The 16555-nt window shown below is 42.6% G+C and overlaps 2 protein-coding genes across 6 annotated transcripts in view; both read right to left on the bottom strand.

Moving 5' to 3' along the window:
* FYCO1 (FYVE and coiled-coil domain autophagy adaptor 1) overlaps positions 1-7897 on the bottom strand; it is a 42661-nt gene extending 34764 nt beyond the window's left edge. For 3 of the 5 annotated variants that reach the window (XM_079299904.1, XM_079299908.1, XM_079299903.1), the window contains exon 1: positions 7765-7897. The gene's annotated coding sequence lies outside the window, so the exon portion shown is untranslated. Of the gene's footprint in view, positions 1-7003; positions 7711-7764 lie in introns of those variants that run through there. The other 2 variants (XM_079299906.1, XM_079299905.1) reach the window with 2 other exon arrangements.
* A 386-nt stretch (positions 7898-8283) lies between these two features.
* On the bottom strand, positions 8284-15338 carry XCR1 (X-C motif chemokine receptor 1). Its single transcript, XM_079302840.1, has 2 exons — positions 14037-15338; positions 8284-11144 (listed from the first exon to the last, which is right to left on the bottom strand). The coding sequence occupies exon 1, from the start codon at positions 15270-15272 to the stop codon at positions 14268-14270; it is 1005 nt and encodes a 334-aa protein (XP_079158966.1). The 5' UTR covers positions 15273-15338; the 3' UTR covers positions 8284-11144; positions 14037-14267.
* Positions 15339-16555: the final 1217 nt, after the last annotated feature.

Genomic DNA, 16555 nt, shown 5'->3' with positions numbered 1-16555 from the left:
TTAATACAAAGAGAAGGGTGAAAGTAGGCTTACTCCTGTGCTTCTCATCATACCTGTGCTTTGTTACATGCTAGTTGCCATCTCCACCTTTTGATATTAGTTGTTACCTTATGACACAAGTGTCAAGTGGACCATGTGCTGACTGGGGAAAGCCCTTGGCCTGCAAAATCCCCACCACAACCGGTTGATTCAGGGGCAGAAGACCAGAACAGCACAGGCCAACTGCGGTGCCAACACAATTTATTACTTGAAATCAACAATGTAACATACCTAAGATTCCTATTTGAACTACCCAGAGACCACACAAAGTACTACACTTCTTGGCGACTTGCCGAGTTTGAGTACTGCTAAAAGAAAGTGGGACAATGTTTCCTTTTCTAAGCACAAACAGTAATATCAGCCCTATCAGATCAGTTTGGCAACTGTTACAGAAAGGAGCTTAAAGGAGAAGATTGTGCCATGAGAGCAATGGGAGCCAAAAAGTGCCGCCAAATCAACTGCTTTTCCTCACAAAAAGAGCAAGGACCAACAGGGGGATCCTGCCTGTGCTTCCCAAAGGCCAGAGTAAGCTCTCATTCAAGGCTGCAGAGATGCAAAGGCTTTGCAAGAGGCATTCCAGGAAAACAGCGACCAGGCCAACTGCAGGCATCTACAGAGAACCTAGGAGAGTAGGAGGTTGGGAATGGAGCCTTTATTTTGCAAAATCCAGCAGGGAGTGGGACACTGGGCATCCTGTGGCAGCCAGGCACAGCAAGGGACCTTGTCAAGTGCTAATTCCCAGCAGGGTGCACAAGCAGACATACACTGGAAGAGGACTAAGGCATTTTAGAGTTTCCCTGGCCCTATTAGCACTGTTTAAATCTGTGTATGCCCAGAAGCCACAAATAAATGACTGCTGGGTGCAGAACAGCTCAGTGGCACAGTGCAAGAGAAGGCTCTGTGTCCCACTGTGTTGATCTTGCTGTGCCAAAGCAGCCCAAGATATGCATCTTTATTCCTGTTTGGATCTCCTAGGTAGAATGTGAGAACTCTGAAAAAAAACCATAACTCAGCTGGAGGCATGAAGCTGCACAGCACACTCCTCTGCCTACTCCCTCTTAATACCTGAGGCAAGGTCTCCAGAGCTTCCCCCTTCCTTGCATCAGCTCCCATAGATGAGACATGAATTTACCCCCTTCTCCTCCCAGAGGTGAAGGGGGTCTTTTGTCCTGGGCTATGGCATAGGGCAAATGTGATGCAACAACTTCTACTTGCCTTCTTCCCTACAAAATGGGGAGAAAGGTTCTTCTCCTGCTCATGGTCCTTCCAGGGAACACCTCTGACACCTCTTAGAATAAAACACAGTTCCTCCCACAGAAAGGTGCAGAGCTCTCACTTACTATGGCAAAGAAAACTGATAATGTATCTTAAAATGTTTCCCAAGATTTCAAAATAGGAAGAGCTTCTTTAAACACCTAATCTAGGTCTTCCTGATCACAGAACATTTTACCCAGAATTCTTTACTTCCTCCAGAAGTCCCTGTTCCTCCAGCATTTCCTCTCCTACTATGCACACCTATGCTTTTTGAAAACAGCATGATACATTCCTCAGGCACGAGTGACCTGCTGTGGGTTGAGAGCTTTTTAGATGATGCATTGTTACCTGTTACACAACAGCACTGGACTAAGGCTGATGGCATTAACTTGCTCAGAAGTGCTGAGGTGCAATGACACCAGTGCACTACAGTGAGGACCTGGCACAGAGGAGGTAAGACAGGACATGCCACCAGTCCCTCCTGGCTCTCCTGGGCCCTGACTGCTCATCTCTGAAGGTGGTTCCTGCCTTCCCTGCTGGCATAAGTGCCAGTGTGGGGGTGGCAATCTTCTTTACAGAGGAAGGATATCCTGGAGATTAAAGAAAGAAGCAGAAAGGAAATAGCCCACATACAGGAAAAATAAAGATTTACCTGAAGGGGAGTGAGACACATATAAAACAGGCAACAAAATATAATGACTGTAATTAAACTGGTTAGTGAAGTAGCTACAATGACCTACATTAAATCTGATTCTACAAAATGTATCTTCATTTTCTACATCATGTCTGCATCTCTAGCAGCTAGCTTGTTTTTCTGTTATCTGTTAAATTTTAGCCAACCTTGACAGAAGGTAGGCATCTTCAAAATATTACACTTCTCCATGTGTGATGAAAACAGGAAGCAGGGAGGATGTCCATGAGCAGAGTGTCTCTACACTGTTAAAATGCTACAGTGAGACCTCCATTACAGCCTGATACCAGAGAATCCACTCCTCACCCAAGTGTGTTTTCAGCGTGCAGTAAGGGCAGAGCTCACACTGCAGACTCGGTGTAATTCAGGTAAACAGTAAATCAGAGTCACAAAAAATATTCATTGAAAACCAAGATCCACTAATTTCTACTGCTTAGTGAAATATTTCTTGTTAATATGATTACTCTAGTCTAGTCATTCCAAACAAGGGCACTTCATCACATGGCCCCAAATGGTATCACAAGACCTTTCATTATTTCGTGCCCACAACCCAGCTGCTTTTCTAACATTCTGTATGAAACAAAACAGGCAAGAGAGTACACTGAGACAAATTCTACATTTGAGTCACAACTTCAACTGCATTATTCCTTTGTGTAGGGTGAAGATGAATGTTCTATAAAGCAGATACTGACTGATAACTGCAAGGTACACTGTGGTAAAAAATACCCAAACAACATACTGGTCATCCAGCTGGCTACAAGACACTGACAAAAGACACTGAATGCAAACCTCAGGGCAAAGATGAAGGAAGAATTGGGAAAAGAAAGTACTTAAGTAATTTCATTCCAGTAATTGACTGAAAAAACTACTCCATACTTTGTTGTTCCAGCAATCATAGAGCCACAGTGAAATTTACAGTTGTGCTGCAGCTTTTCTCATTTTGTACTGTGCAGGCACATAGAGCTGCATATCCATAAAGCCAGAAGTACAGGTCTGAGGTATAAAAAAGACAGTATGATTCTTCTGTCATGCACACATGTGCTTTTTACAGGGCAACTCAACCCTCTGTGCTTTAACACTGCATAAAAAGATATATGACTGATAAAAACACATACTGGACTATATTAAATAGGAAGATTAAAAGCACAGGAGGATAGGAGGATTTCAGACACAGCATGAAAGACACCTAGGGTTTCTGAGAAGTGAAATTTTCTTTTAAAATTAAACATTCCCCTTCATTTTCTACACCAACAAACATTCACATTTCAGTGATAAAAACATGGTTTGGGAACACAAACAATTAGCAATAAAAGGCATCTTGCAGAAAACACATGTCCAGAAAAACAAATTCGCACAGTATCATAACATAGTGGAAGAGGGTAACTAGATGAAATGCATAAAAGCATTCACATTTTACAAATACTTGGCAGAGAATGAGTGTTTTTATAGTTAAGGACTCCTTACAGTAAAGCCTCTTGTGGGAAGGCTCTTGTGCTCTCAGAATATTTGCATTTTACAGCATAAGAACACAAACTAATTACATTCATAAAATACTGCTTGTACCCCTAACTGGACAGAAAGCACACAAAATAGTCTGTAAAGTTTTAGAAGTCCTTTTGTGCAATCTTCCTTATTCTATGGACAACTGACCTACATTCCACCCCTATTCCTTATATTTGCAACCTCTTAGAAAAAGATCAAAACTAGGCAACAGACAAGAGTATACAGTGGCACAATAAGAACTCCATGAGACAGAGTTAATTTTTAATCTTGAGTGGATAAAACTGGCACCCTAACAAAATTTTTTAATGCTGCACCTATCAAACTGGATCTCTACTCTAGCACCTGGCTTGAGACCTTTTAAAACCTTGCACAGTACTTTGCAAAACAGGACAGATGCATCAGACCAGGGACACAGATTCCTGACTTGGAGAATAGTATTTTGTGCCTGATATTCCTCCACATCAATAACTGTTGAACAACATTAACTTAAATGACCACTTTCTGCAAACAACACCACAGGGATGAGCTAGTACATATCTCACAAAGACAACCTTGTCTCAGCCCTATCTCATGATGACAGAACTTCCCTGTTTGAGGAAGCAGTCAGTTTACAAAGAGAAGAGCTCTCTTCTGATAACAGGAATTTTACAAGTATCGCTTTTAATAAACTTGTCTGCCCTTTTCCCTTAGGACATGTCAGGAATGCTATACCTTGTTTACTAACATCTATCAATCAACCCAACCATAACTCCCAGAGACTTGGTTCTCCACTGTGCTCTCATCCTATTTCACTCCACCTGGGAGAAGGCACCCCTGCTGTCTCAATGCCTGTATGGTGAGCTGAAAAGACTGAATTCATTCAAAAGTGAAAAGGTTTTTTCCTTCTTCACGCTCTCATTCTCCTGAACAATTCTCCCTGTGTCCCTCCCTGCCACAAAAATCTGCTCTTTCTCTCTACAGCTCATACAACTACTTAAATGCCTTACACATTCTTCAAGCCAGGCACATGACACTCAGGTGCTACTCTGAGGAGCACCACATAAACACTTACAGAAATAGAAACACCAGGGGAGCATTTGGCAATTCATGACTGTCAACTCACTCATCGTAGAAGCTCGGGGACTTCACAAAATCTTGTATTTTTCAGGTCTCCAAAATTGGTCTCTAAGCCTTGTTAACCTCCCCAGCAAGCTTGGCCTGACTTAAGTATCTCATCTGAGACTTTGGGACAGTTAAAAACAAGATCCATTACATCCTGGCTTTAAATGGAACCTTTCCTTAGCAGCACATTTTTTACCTCTGTATCTACCGTTGCACACTGTCCCTCCAAGCTGAGGTTTCAGAAGTAATTGAAAAGGTTTCCTCCAGCTAATGGTTTTGGGAAGTCAGGCAGATGGATGTTGAGTCTTGCCCACTTGTAGCACCTCGTGTGTTCTCCCTCCAGCCAGCAGCTCCCCAGAATAATTCCCAGCCTATATGCAGTTCCCAGTGAAATACCAACGTGCAACACTGAAAATTATAGGTTTTGACCACACACACGTAGACCAAATAGAGGGCAAGGCAAGCAAAAACCACGCTGAGACAACCCAAACTGACAGGCCACTGAGTGAGTCATGCTGCCCAAAGTCAACAGAAAGAATTCTTGTTTTCCTCCCTCTGTTGCAGGAAGCATGGAGTATTTCCTCTCTCCCTTTTTTCTTCTGAGTTTTCCAGTGAAGGTCACCATTTCAGGGGGGAAGGTGAAATTTCAGAGTTACAAATCCCAAAGATTTAGAAGCACTTGGAGGAGAGGCCTGTAGAGACTGTCATGCTGGGTGGCTGGGAGGAGACAGGCTCACTGATGATGCAGGCTTGGCATGAGCCCAGTTATTTGGGATATCCTGATCCAACCAGTTCACTTTCAAAACATCCACTGGCTTGTAGCAGCAGCAAGACCTTTCCTGTCTTCATCCTTCTTCCCAGCAGGACTCATTCAGGGGTTAACTGTTTGTAAATATCTGCTGAGATCACTATACCACCAACCAACACAGAATACCAACATGGGCAGAAGTATTAAACCAAAAGAAGGGCATACAAGTCAAGATCCTGTGCTTGCACTGAGATTCAGGCAGTTTGCATAAGAAGTTCTACTCTTTCTACCAGTGTTACAAACTGTAAAATGTTCTTCAGAATACATTTGGGCAAAGGATTTTTAATTATTACTATTATGAGAATTTTTGGACACAAACAGCCATCTCTCCAAGGACAAAATGGAATTACAACACCAAAATATGGACTAGACTAGATACAAGCTGCTAAAGTGTCCTTGCATCAGCACAACCAAATGAATAAACACACAGTAGTACAAATAAATAAATATATTAAAATGACAATGTGTAATAATAAAAACACTTAGGGCTCTTACAGTTCCCTTAAGTTTAATAATCTCAAAAACATGTAAAGAATAGTAGAAGAGTTTGGTGTTTACCTGACAAATAAACAATTGTTAATTATTAAATGTGATCAACTAAAGAAAACAAATAACAATCTGGCTTAAAAAAACTTTCAGCATTACTTTTCCTTGGGTCTACTGCATAACTTCTGCAATATTACAGACTACATGTTGACTATTTTTCTCTCCCTAGTTGTTTTTTTAGGTCTTGATCACCTACCAAACAAGTCTTAAAGGAACCTAGCCTCCAGGATGTTAGGACAAATTCCTGTTCCTTTTATGTAACCCTCTAGCAGTGGGCAGAGGGACTGCAAACATAATACACTCTCTCACTGTTATCAAATGGTGTATGTAAGAGACTCCTTTATATATGAAAATCAGGCTCCATAACTAACAGGTTCTTGAGAAGTAGCAGTGAAACCAGGTTTATAACAAATTCTGTCAAATATATCTACTACTGATATACATATGCATACTACAACAAGCAAATCAAAATTGACTAACAGTTGTTTTGCACCACAGTATCTTAAGATACAGCTTTTTAACAGCAGTGCAGTCTCCTAAATATGAATGTTGGGAAACACTATTTGGAACATCTAGAATATTTTTTAAATTCAAGCACTCCCACGAGGATCATCGGAAGACTCCAAACTGCCTTCCACACCATAAAATCTGCAAAAAATAAACTACTGCATGGCAGTAAGAAAGAACACATTGCCATGTTACTGACAAGACAGAGAACATGTTTTACACTGGAAGTTTCATCCTAGCTTGCCCTCATGAGCATATGAAGTCAGAGCCGGATAAAATTCCCTTTGACTCTTCAGCATTAAAGAGACAAAGGCATTTCTCGTGTTTCAACCTGAAATTTAAAACTTGAAGCTTGGTTTCGAATGACAGGCAGAACCAGGAGAGTGAAGTCTGCAGATGACCAAGTCTGTGTGCCAAACCAACCTCGCACAAGCCAGCACCAGGCTGGATGCGGTGACCCGGGCAGAAAGCAGGGCCCTGTGCCCGGGCAGCGGCAGCAGCAGGGGACTCGCCCGCTTCCAGAACGGCACAAACCCCTCCACAGCCCCACTCACCGCCGCAGCGCCTCTGCCCGCGTGGAATCCAGGGGCCAAAGGCGGCAGACAACCATTTCACTAAAACCCTGGGTTTTTTCCTTCTCCTTGCTCACTCTGGATTACCAGGATCAACATAAGCCGGAGGAGGGGGGCCGGCTGCGAACCCGGCATCTGCTCTGGAGACAGCCCCAGCCGCCCCGTGTGCCAGCAAAACTCTCTCCCAATCCATCCGCCGGAGATTTGCCGACACAAGGGCAAAGCGGGATTAGGGCCGCGGCAAATATTTGCCTGTCAGCATTTTACAGCGGGGTGAGGGCACGGACACGGGCGGGTGTTTGGTTTCCAGCAGGGTGACTCCGCTCCCCCTGCAGCTGCAGGAGGGCCGCAAACAGAGGGCAGTGCTGATGTCGGCCTAAAGTCAGCGCTCACCGGGGGACATGAGACACTTCAGGGGACTGAGTCTAGACCCAGTCCCCTGAGGGACGGGGATCCCCCCGTTCGGGGGAGCTCCCAGGCGATGACAGCCAGCACGCAGCCCACCCCTGGCTGATGCGCCCCTGCCATGCCCGCGCTGACCCAACCCGGGCACCCCCTAAGGCGTCCGGCAGCTCTCTCCCCGCCGGGGCTCCTCCCCTTGAAGCCGAGCTCGGCGAGGCAACAAGTGGGACCCGCCGAAGTCACTTCCCCCTCTCCCCGTCAGCTCCCTCCGCCCGCCGCCGCCTCCCCGCCCCCGGCCCCGCCGCGCTCCCTCGGGGCTGTGCGGGAGGGGTCGCTCGTACCTGCGCGGCCGCCGCCGCCATGTCGCGCAGAGGCGGCCCGGGGTGAGGCCGCGGCGCTCCCCGCCCGACTACAACTCCCGTGAGGCCGCGGCGGGGCCGCCCCACGCCCGGGGCGGTGCGCGGCTGCCGGCCGGTGGGGCCGGAGCTGCGGGGCCGCAGCGCCGCGGGGAAAGCCGAGGGGCTCAGAGCGGCTCTGGGCGAGAAATGGCCACTTTCGGCTACGGCTGTAATGTTGGGGTGGTTTCCTTTCGGCCAGGCTGGTGTTTCTGGTGCTTCACGCAAGGTCGCTTTTTGCAGAGCCACGGGATCATTAGGGTTGGGCCGGGCTCTGGAGACGCCTGATCCACCTTCCTGCTAAGGCAGGGTCACCTCGAGCAGGTGACACGGGAACGCGTCCGGGAGGGTTTGGAATGGCTCCAGAGGGGGACACTCCATGGCCTCCCTGGGCAGCCTGTTCAGCGCTCTGCCTGCCTCAGTGTGAAGCTTTTCCTCACGCTGAGGTAGAACTTCCCTGGCCATTGCTCCTTGGCCTATAGCTGGGCATCACTGAAAAACAAAACAAAAACCTTAATAAATTTTTGTTGTTTGTTATAATACTTTTTAATATTGTACTGGCTGTTGCGTTTAGGACTATTCTATATGGGAGTTTTACTTGTTTTTTCCTTTCTCATTTGCACAGCAGTTCATCGAGCTCTTTGCACAGACAACTGAGGCAAATGTGAAAGTTGTGCATGATAAATCCAGTATGCAGCAGATTTCCCATCTCTGCTCCTGCCAGTTGATGAAAGGAAAATCCTCATCCCTAAACGGAAGGGATGAGAGGACATAGTCTCAAGCTGTGCCAGGGGAGGTTTAGGTTGTACATCAGGAGGGATTTCTTCCCAGAAAGGGTGATTAGACATTGGAATGGGCTTCCCAAGGAGGTGGTGGAGTCCATGTCCCTGGAGGTGTTTAAGGAAAGACTGGACATGGCACTCGGTGCTTTGGTCTGCTTGGCATGGTGGTGTTTGTTTGGTCATGGGTTGGACTCGGTCTCAGAGGTCTTTTCCAACCTAATTGATTCTGTGACTCCGTGAAAGACATAGGGAGAGATTAGTATGCCTGCATAAAGTAAGAGACTGGGAGAAAGCAGGTGTGAAACTGAAATAAGAGCTGCTTCCTGAGACAGGGTGTGGGGGGCACAGGGTTGCTAACACTCCCAACACCAGGCCCCTTTTACAAATAGGCTGTTTCCTCTTTTCAAGTTTTTGTCCCTCCCATAATGCATATAAATGTCTGAAAATTTCTCAATGCCTGAAATAGGCTACGCTTGTTTTGCACTTGAAGTGCAAACTTGAAAAACTTCCTTTGCTTTTTTTTTTTCCACCTTGCTTTGGTAAATAAATGATTTTAAATTAAACTTTGAGCAAGCAGTTTGTCATCAGTTCTCACCACAATGCTTGTGACTTTGTTAGCGTCATAAACATCATCTTAAGCTGAAGATCAAAGCATCAAATTTTCAAGAGTCTTGAGAGAATATGTGTAGTACATTGTCACTGACATGTCTCCATCATCCTTCACATATAAGAATGACTAAGTGACCTTAAATTTTGGTGATTAATCTTCTTCTAATGTATGTTTTTTTAATAGCTTGAAAGCATTTTAGTGCCCTCAGAAATGCAGGTTATAGGGCTATGCATGTATCAGGCACATGACTTGTGAAATGCAGTGGGATGTCTTACAATGTTTGCAAGCAACCTTCAGGCTTACTTTTCTTGGCACGCTTTGCTGAATCATGCAGCAGTGCCAGGAGCATCTGCTGAAAATGAGGGTTTGTTTTCCATTGATCTCTAGGCAACTGGGTGTCTTCCAAAAGTAATCTCAGGGTCATCAGACAAAAATAATGGTAAATCAAATCCCATATAATTTCACTGCAATGGATTTTATTTTGCAAATTTTCAAAAAGTCTGTGTGGAATTCTACTTTTCACTCAAAAATAATTAATTAGAATGGATTATTCTTCTTTTTAATTATGTAGTAACAAGCTACATTCAGAAATATGTATTTATGTTAATTATTGAATTATTGCCTGTTTATGTACACACCAATTTCTTCAGAGAAGGGCAGGCTTTTTCCAACTCCAATACTTCCTTAGAACTTTCCATATTTCCTCATTTCTTAGCAGTAGAAGATGTTAGATCTTTCCTTGTTGGAAGCTGCACTAGAAAAAAAAAACAAAAAACCCCACATTATCTGCTCCATGCATATTGCTTTCCTGTGTGTTTACTCTGATAAAATTTATTGATTAACTTCTTCATGAACCATGATGGGCTAGATAGGAATTATTTTCAATTTTACCAGCCAGGTAAGGCAATGTCAGTCATCCCACCAAAACGAAAGCCTTTTCTGGGAAAAGCCTTTTCACTGTGTAATAGAGGTAGCTAACTCAATCAACTGAAAGAACTAAATTGCTGCTTAGTGATCTCCTGTGGATATTAGATGAGTATTTTATGGTGGTCTCTGAGTATGTGTCCATAGAATGCTTTCCTCCCATCTGTCTGATGTTATTTTTGTATGTGCTACATGTTTTCTTTAAATTTTTTGCAAGAGTCAATTGATGTTATATAATGACTGGAAGGGCTTTGCTTCCACTAGCACTTGAGGTATTTTATGAGGTAGCTAACTCCCAGTTTCCCTGGTCACCCTCAGTGGATTAACATGCCATTGTAGCTAGGCTGAACAACAGGCTGCTGTTCATCATCAGAAACCTTCTGTGATTGTGGGGAGAAAGCTTTGGAAGCACTTTTTGCATTTGTTTGCATTCTGTTTTGAATAGGTGGACAAATAATTGTCAGTAGGTATAAAGCTGGGACTAGGCAACATAAAAAGAACAAGCAAAGCTCTGGAAAACATCTAGAAGCAAATATGGCATTTTAGACAAAGTGGCTGAAGAGCTTGGAAGAATATTCTGCTAAGTACCAGGTCAGCTTCTGAGACTGGCTTCCACCAGAGCACATCAGGTTTAGTAACTATCACTAATCTGAACTGGCTGCATTTCACTCCTGTGTGGACAAAGTAGGTGCCAAGAATTCTGTCTGGTTTGGTGGTGGTTCAGCTGTGCCAGCAATGATGTGGGAGAGCCAAGACATAGGCTCTGGATTGTGCAGTTTAAATGAAAAAGAGTATTTTATATACATCTACATGGGTAGCACAGGGATAAAGAGCATACTCTCTCTGCTTCTCTTTGTTGGAAGAAAGCAGCATTGTTTGGAGGAATGAAACAAGTGTTTTGGTTTTGTTACCTGAGCAATTCCTGAATATGGAGAGAGTATTCCACTCCTCAGACTTTTCTGTGTCCTTCTCAGTATTTTGCTTTTCTGGATGAGCAAGGGCATTTTCAGCTGCAGAATAACCACATGGAGAAGATCAAATAGAATTTTTTTTTATGATTTCAATAAACTCAGTATTTCAAAACATTGAGAATATGAAGGTATCCTGACTCTCAGTGAAAACACTTCTGGCAGTTAAGAAGTACAGGCTGTGCTTTGCCAAAATTGCCCACATTTATAAGTCTGATTCAGAAGCAAAATTATCATTGATTTTAGTGGAAGCAGGGTGTTTCCTTAAATGTGTGGTTAGATGTCAGCTCTGCCAGAAAAGATCTTGGATTTCGAGTGGACAAAAAGTTGAGCACAGCTCAGGCACATGCCCTTGCAGCAGTGAGGACTGCCTGTTTATGGGCCTGTGCTGCCATCAGGCTGAGGAAACCTTTATTCCACTCTGCCTGACATTCTTGGGGTCACATCTACTGTAGCATATCTAGTTTTGGGGCCACCAAGGTAAGAAAGATGCATTGACTGACTGAAGGATCACAGAGATAGAGAGGGAGCACATGACATGAGGACACTAACTTGGCTGGGATATGCTTAGCTCCAGGAAAAACAAGGTTTATGGGAGATCTGATGCCTCTTTTCCATTCTCTAATGTGAAGACACAGAGAAGGCAAGGAAAAAGCAGCATCACCAGGTTACAGCAAAAGAAATTTTGTTTGTGTAGAAGCATAAACATCTACCATAAGAGTTATTAAGCATTGCAGCAAGTACTTGGAGGAGTTCTTACAGATTATCAGTTTGACCAGATAAAGCCCTGAGTGACCTTGCCTGACCAGGAAGATAAAACTTCTGTGAGCAGCACGGAGCAGTGAATCACCTCCAGAAGTCTCTTCCATGCTAAATTAACCTATGAGAATTCACAATTACTTCTTCAATTGAAAATGTCTTAGTAAGTGGTTATCAGAGGCTGAGAACAATAGTCACAGGGTAGAATTCCATTGAATTTATGAATGTTTATTAGTTCTACTTCATTGTATCAGGAGGCAGCATATCTATGTTCTGAGTTACTTTGGTTATGGCAGCAGTACAGCTAGGTAATATCAAGAATTCTTTTTACATATTCAGATACGATGAAACAAAATATGCTGAAGTTACAAACAGATTTAAGTAATATGCTAAAAACTGTGCAGAGCAGGACAACTCTCCACTTCACTTTAGACAGATGTCAAATATATGAACAATAAAGATTTCATGGTCAGGTGGCTCTAAGACAATGACTTGAATGACTTCTTGTTGAAATTTTGTAGGTGCATGAGACCTTGGTACTCATGGTCACATTTTTTCATATTTTTCCTCTTGTGGAGATTTGCTGGCACCTATGAAGGGGTCCTGGGTTACCAGAATAGAAGAATAGAAGATATTGGTCTAATTTGTCCTTCAAGAAGTTATCTCTTCAATAATTGACAGTATTCAGTCCCCAGGCCAAAGTCTTTTGAAGTCAGATTCATTTCAAATGTTTCTTGTCAGGAAGTAGTAGCCAAAGGCTGGTCTCTACCACAGCCAGAAAAAATAATAACTTCTATCTTTCCATGGATTTTCTGTACAAAGTGAATTGGAACCCTGCAGAATTAATGAGTCCCCTTTTAAATTTTTTACATTTTAGGCAGTGACTGTTGTAAATAAGATACCCAGGACTGATCTGTCCAAAGGTGCATCTGATGATAAGAGACGTGATAGGAACACTTTGTTCTGGCAACTAAACCAAAGCTCAAACTAGAAACTATAGGCAAGCCCTAGGAAGATTGTATGGATCTATGTCATATATGCTCACCCCATTACACTTTTCCTTAGGTATACTTGCTTCTGGGCATAATCAGAAATAGGATATTGTACTGTGTGCCTATCTGAGTTTCTGCTTTTTGTAAACTACACAGCAGCTGTGAAGAAACAGTTGTCTGCTCCACATAATCTTTAGAGATCAAATAAAATAGTGTGGAAACAGCATAGACATTTTAAGACAGATGCACAAAAAGCCAAATTGTTGCTTAGAAACATTGCTTGATGCCACTGCAAAGCTACCTTGGCTCTCTACATAAATGCTGGAAAATTAAATATTCTGTTTTCCAGGGACTTTGTCATTCAGCCACACTGGAATATGCACTGTATGTTACACTGTCTGGGGAAAAATATACCTATTGAGCTAGAATGAAGAAAGATATCAGTTTTATATTAAAAAAAAAAAAAAAAAAAAACCAAACCAAACCAAAACAAAACACATTACTTTTGCAAATAAAACAAACCGTTTTTATGCTGTTATTTAAAAAGCCATTTGTTCTCGCACCGTAAAGTGTAAGTTTAATTGTTCTCAGCACCGTGGCAAAGGGAGAAAAAGGAAGGAAAGAGCAATTAGAGGCAAATATGCTCCCACTCAGCACAGGAGATGAGCTGTTGATGTGCTGCAGTCATCTGAAATGGTATTCAAAGACTGGAAGAATCCTGTGGCAAAGAGCAGTAACAGAAGGAAAACTGATATACTAGTGAACTGTCTGTTCAACAGCTTGTGTTCCTGCTAGGAGTTTCCCAAAGTTTCCATTTTAGACCCAAAAGACTACTTTTACACAAAGCTAGTTTTATATATATTTATCTGCCAAAAGATGAAAGAACATTTGCCCACAGAACTTCAGAAACTCTGAGTTTTTGTAGCTATTGTCATGACAGTTAATCCAGAGACATCACCCCCTACAATAAAAGACCAATGAGTAAACTGATAAATGCTGAAAAGCATTAAAATTTACAAAATACCTATGTGCCCACTGCTATATGCAATCTAAGTATTTTAAGTCAGGTAAGAAAGAGATAGGCAACAATTTTTATGTTAAAACATGATGTTTTAATGCCCAAAAAAAAAATTAATTTTTTGCTTTTCAAAAGAGAGTATGAATGAGAGAAAATCCATCTCACTGTGCAAAAACTTGTGAACTTCAGATTTTCAGGCCAGTGAAGTAATTTCTTGGCGTTCTTATCTCTTCATCCCACTGCAAATACATTTTGTTATTTTCCATGCACAGCATGCTTGCAAAGAGTAAATTTGTGTGTCTTTCTCAGGGAAGTGCCTGTAAGAATTAGAGTCTATCCATGGCATGCAAAATCTGAAAGTTCATTCAGGATTAGTCCTAATAGTTAGGTCTTGCTTCAGTAGATGGATGTCCCTTCATGCTGGAATTTGCCTTCATAGCAGGTCCTGGGGCTGGAGGCTTGACCATTGCTGCAGTGCAAACACAGACTGTATAACTGTGCCAAATGCTTCTTGAACTTGACTCCAACAAATACATAAAGCACAGGGTTGAGGCAGCAGTGGGAGAAAGCAATTTTCCGGCTGATGTGAAAGGCAAGGTCAGAGTCTTTTGCGTACTGACAGGTGGGTGATGGAAGAGTAGTCAGAAAGCTGAGGATGTTGTAGGGTGCCCAGCACAGGAAAAAAGCCACCACAATAATGAGGATGAGTCTCACAGTTCTGTGCTTTCTGCGAGATCTTGCTCTAAGCAGGATTATGAGTATCTTGAAGTAACAGAACACGATGACTCCAAAGGAAAGCAGGAAGAGTACATTTCTCACATAAATGTCCATGTTTTTCCAATTCCCATCAGCATAATCACAGAACCTGTGCTCTTCTGAGTCTTCTTGCACTGTGGTGTGAATCACCTCAGGAACCACAATTAATATGCTAATAGTCCAAACAGCCAAGGACACCAGAACACCACAGCACTGTGTCTGGGATCTCAGAGTTGAAAGGGGGTTGACTACAAACAAGTACCTCAGGATAGTCATGAGAGTCAAAAAGAAAACACCACTGTAGTAGCCAATGGAGAAAACAGCATTTGATGCTTTGCAAAGGAACTCACCAAAAATCCATCCAAAGGACTGGTCCACTACCCAAAAAGGCAGCATGCAGGAGAAGACTAAATCAGAGATACAGAGATTCATGATGAAGATGTTTGTTAAAGATGTAAGGTTTTCATATTTCATTAGGATCCACAACACCAAAGTGTTTCCTAGCAGACTGAGAAAAAATACCAGAATGTAGAGGACAGCAGTGAGATAGATGTTAAATGTGAAATAGTCACCCATTTCACAGACGTTGGTTTCATTAGGGTGTTCATAAGAGTAATTATCATCTAAATAATATTCTTCATCCATTTGTCTGTGCAGATCTTGTGCAGTTCTGCAGCAGCTACTTCAAAGGACAGCAACAAATCAAATGAAATCTTTTGTGAAAATCAGCTCAATAACCACTGTGGAGGCTTCTGTTTTAAGACAGAAAAAGCAGCAGTGAAACTAGTAATTTTCCTGGCTTGGGGACACAAAGGACTCATTTCTTCTTATGACTAGAACACAAACAGGTAGATACCAAGACTTACTGCAAAGCACTCAAATCTTAAATATTTAAGAAGTCAGAAACTCGGATGTTTCTGAACCAAAATGTTTAGTGAGAGCTGTAAATTACTAAGTTTGTATCACATGAATGTGCATTGTAAATATCTTAGGTGCCAAGACTCTGAAATATGCTACTGTTTTTTCAGTTTTCTGGAGTGGTATCCAACTCCTAAGCACTTCACTGTATAGATGATTCTTCATCACCGAAGTTCAGCAGTGCATAATCCTAAAAAAGCTGAGCAGTACCAGTAGCAACAATGTGAGCACTAAGAGCAGGAAAAGCCATGTTTCTTTCAGATTTTTGTCTTGAGGTTTGTTTATATCTAAACATCTTGAAGCTGTGGCAGAAGCATCATCATGCTGGGTGCTCTTTGTGCCTCTGTGGCCTGATCTCTGCAACAGGAGCAGAGATCATGTCACAGTCCTTTTCTGCTTGGGACTGTCTGTTTACATGCAGGCAGGAATTTAATCCTAGGTGGATTGTGAGTTGAAACTGGCCAACGGGATCAAAAATTAGTAGGACTGAGAAGATGACATACCATGAGGTCACAGTAGCTGGTTTTCTTTATGAAATTAATCTTGAATGAACGATGAATGAATGAATCAATGAAATGAAAAAAATCAGATACAAAAAATCAGTAATGCCGCTGACAGTGTTTTAAAGTCTAAATTCACTTTATCCTAGAAGAAAGCTTATCTGCAACACCATGTTTGGATCCTGTTTTGACTGAAGTCAGTGAAAGACCTGCCACTGAGTTCCTTCGAACTACAGTTGCAAAAAGAAAATCTCAGGCCAAAATTGTGCTAGTGACATTTTCATTTTTAATTAGTGAAGGCAGAATCTGTCTGCTATAGCCAAAGACATGCTGCCTTTGGAGGACAGAAGAGCTATGTCTACACCAGAAAAGCACGTCAGGCTGCCAGAATTCAATGCCATCCATGGGGTAGGTGGTTCAGGTCAGCCAGAACAAGACACAAGCAGCATACGACAGGGACCACCTATCCAGTGGGTCGTGATCAGCAAGTTTGGAAGGCAAGGGATGTGT

This window comes from Erithacus rubecula, assembly GCF_903797595.1.
Source record: "Erithacus rubecula genome assembly, chromosome: 3".
Taxonomy (NCBI): domain Eukaryota; kingdom Metazoa; phylum Chordata; class Aves; order Passeriformes; family Muscicapidae; genus Erithacus; species Erithacus rubecula.
Note: the sequence above shows the minus strand (reverse complement) of the source record. Positions and strands in the feature narration are given on the sequence as shown.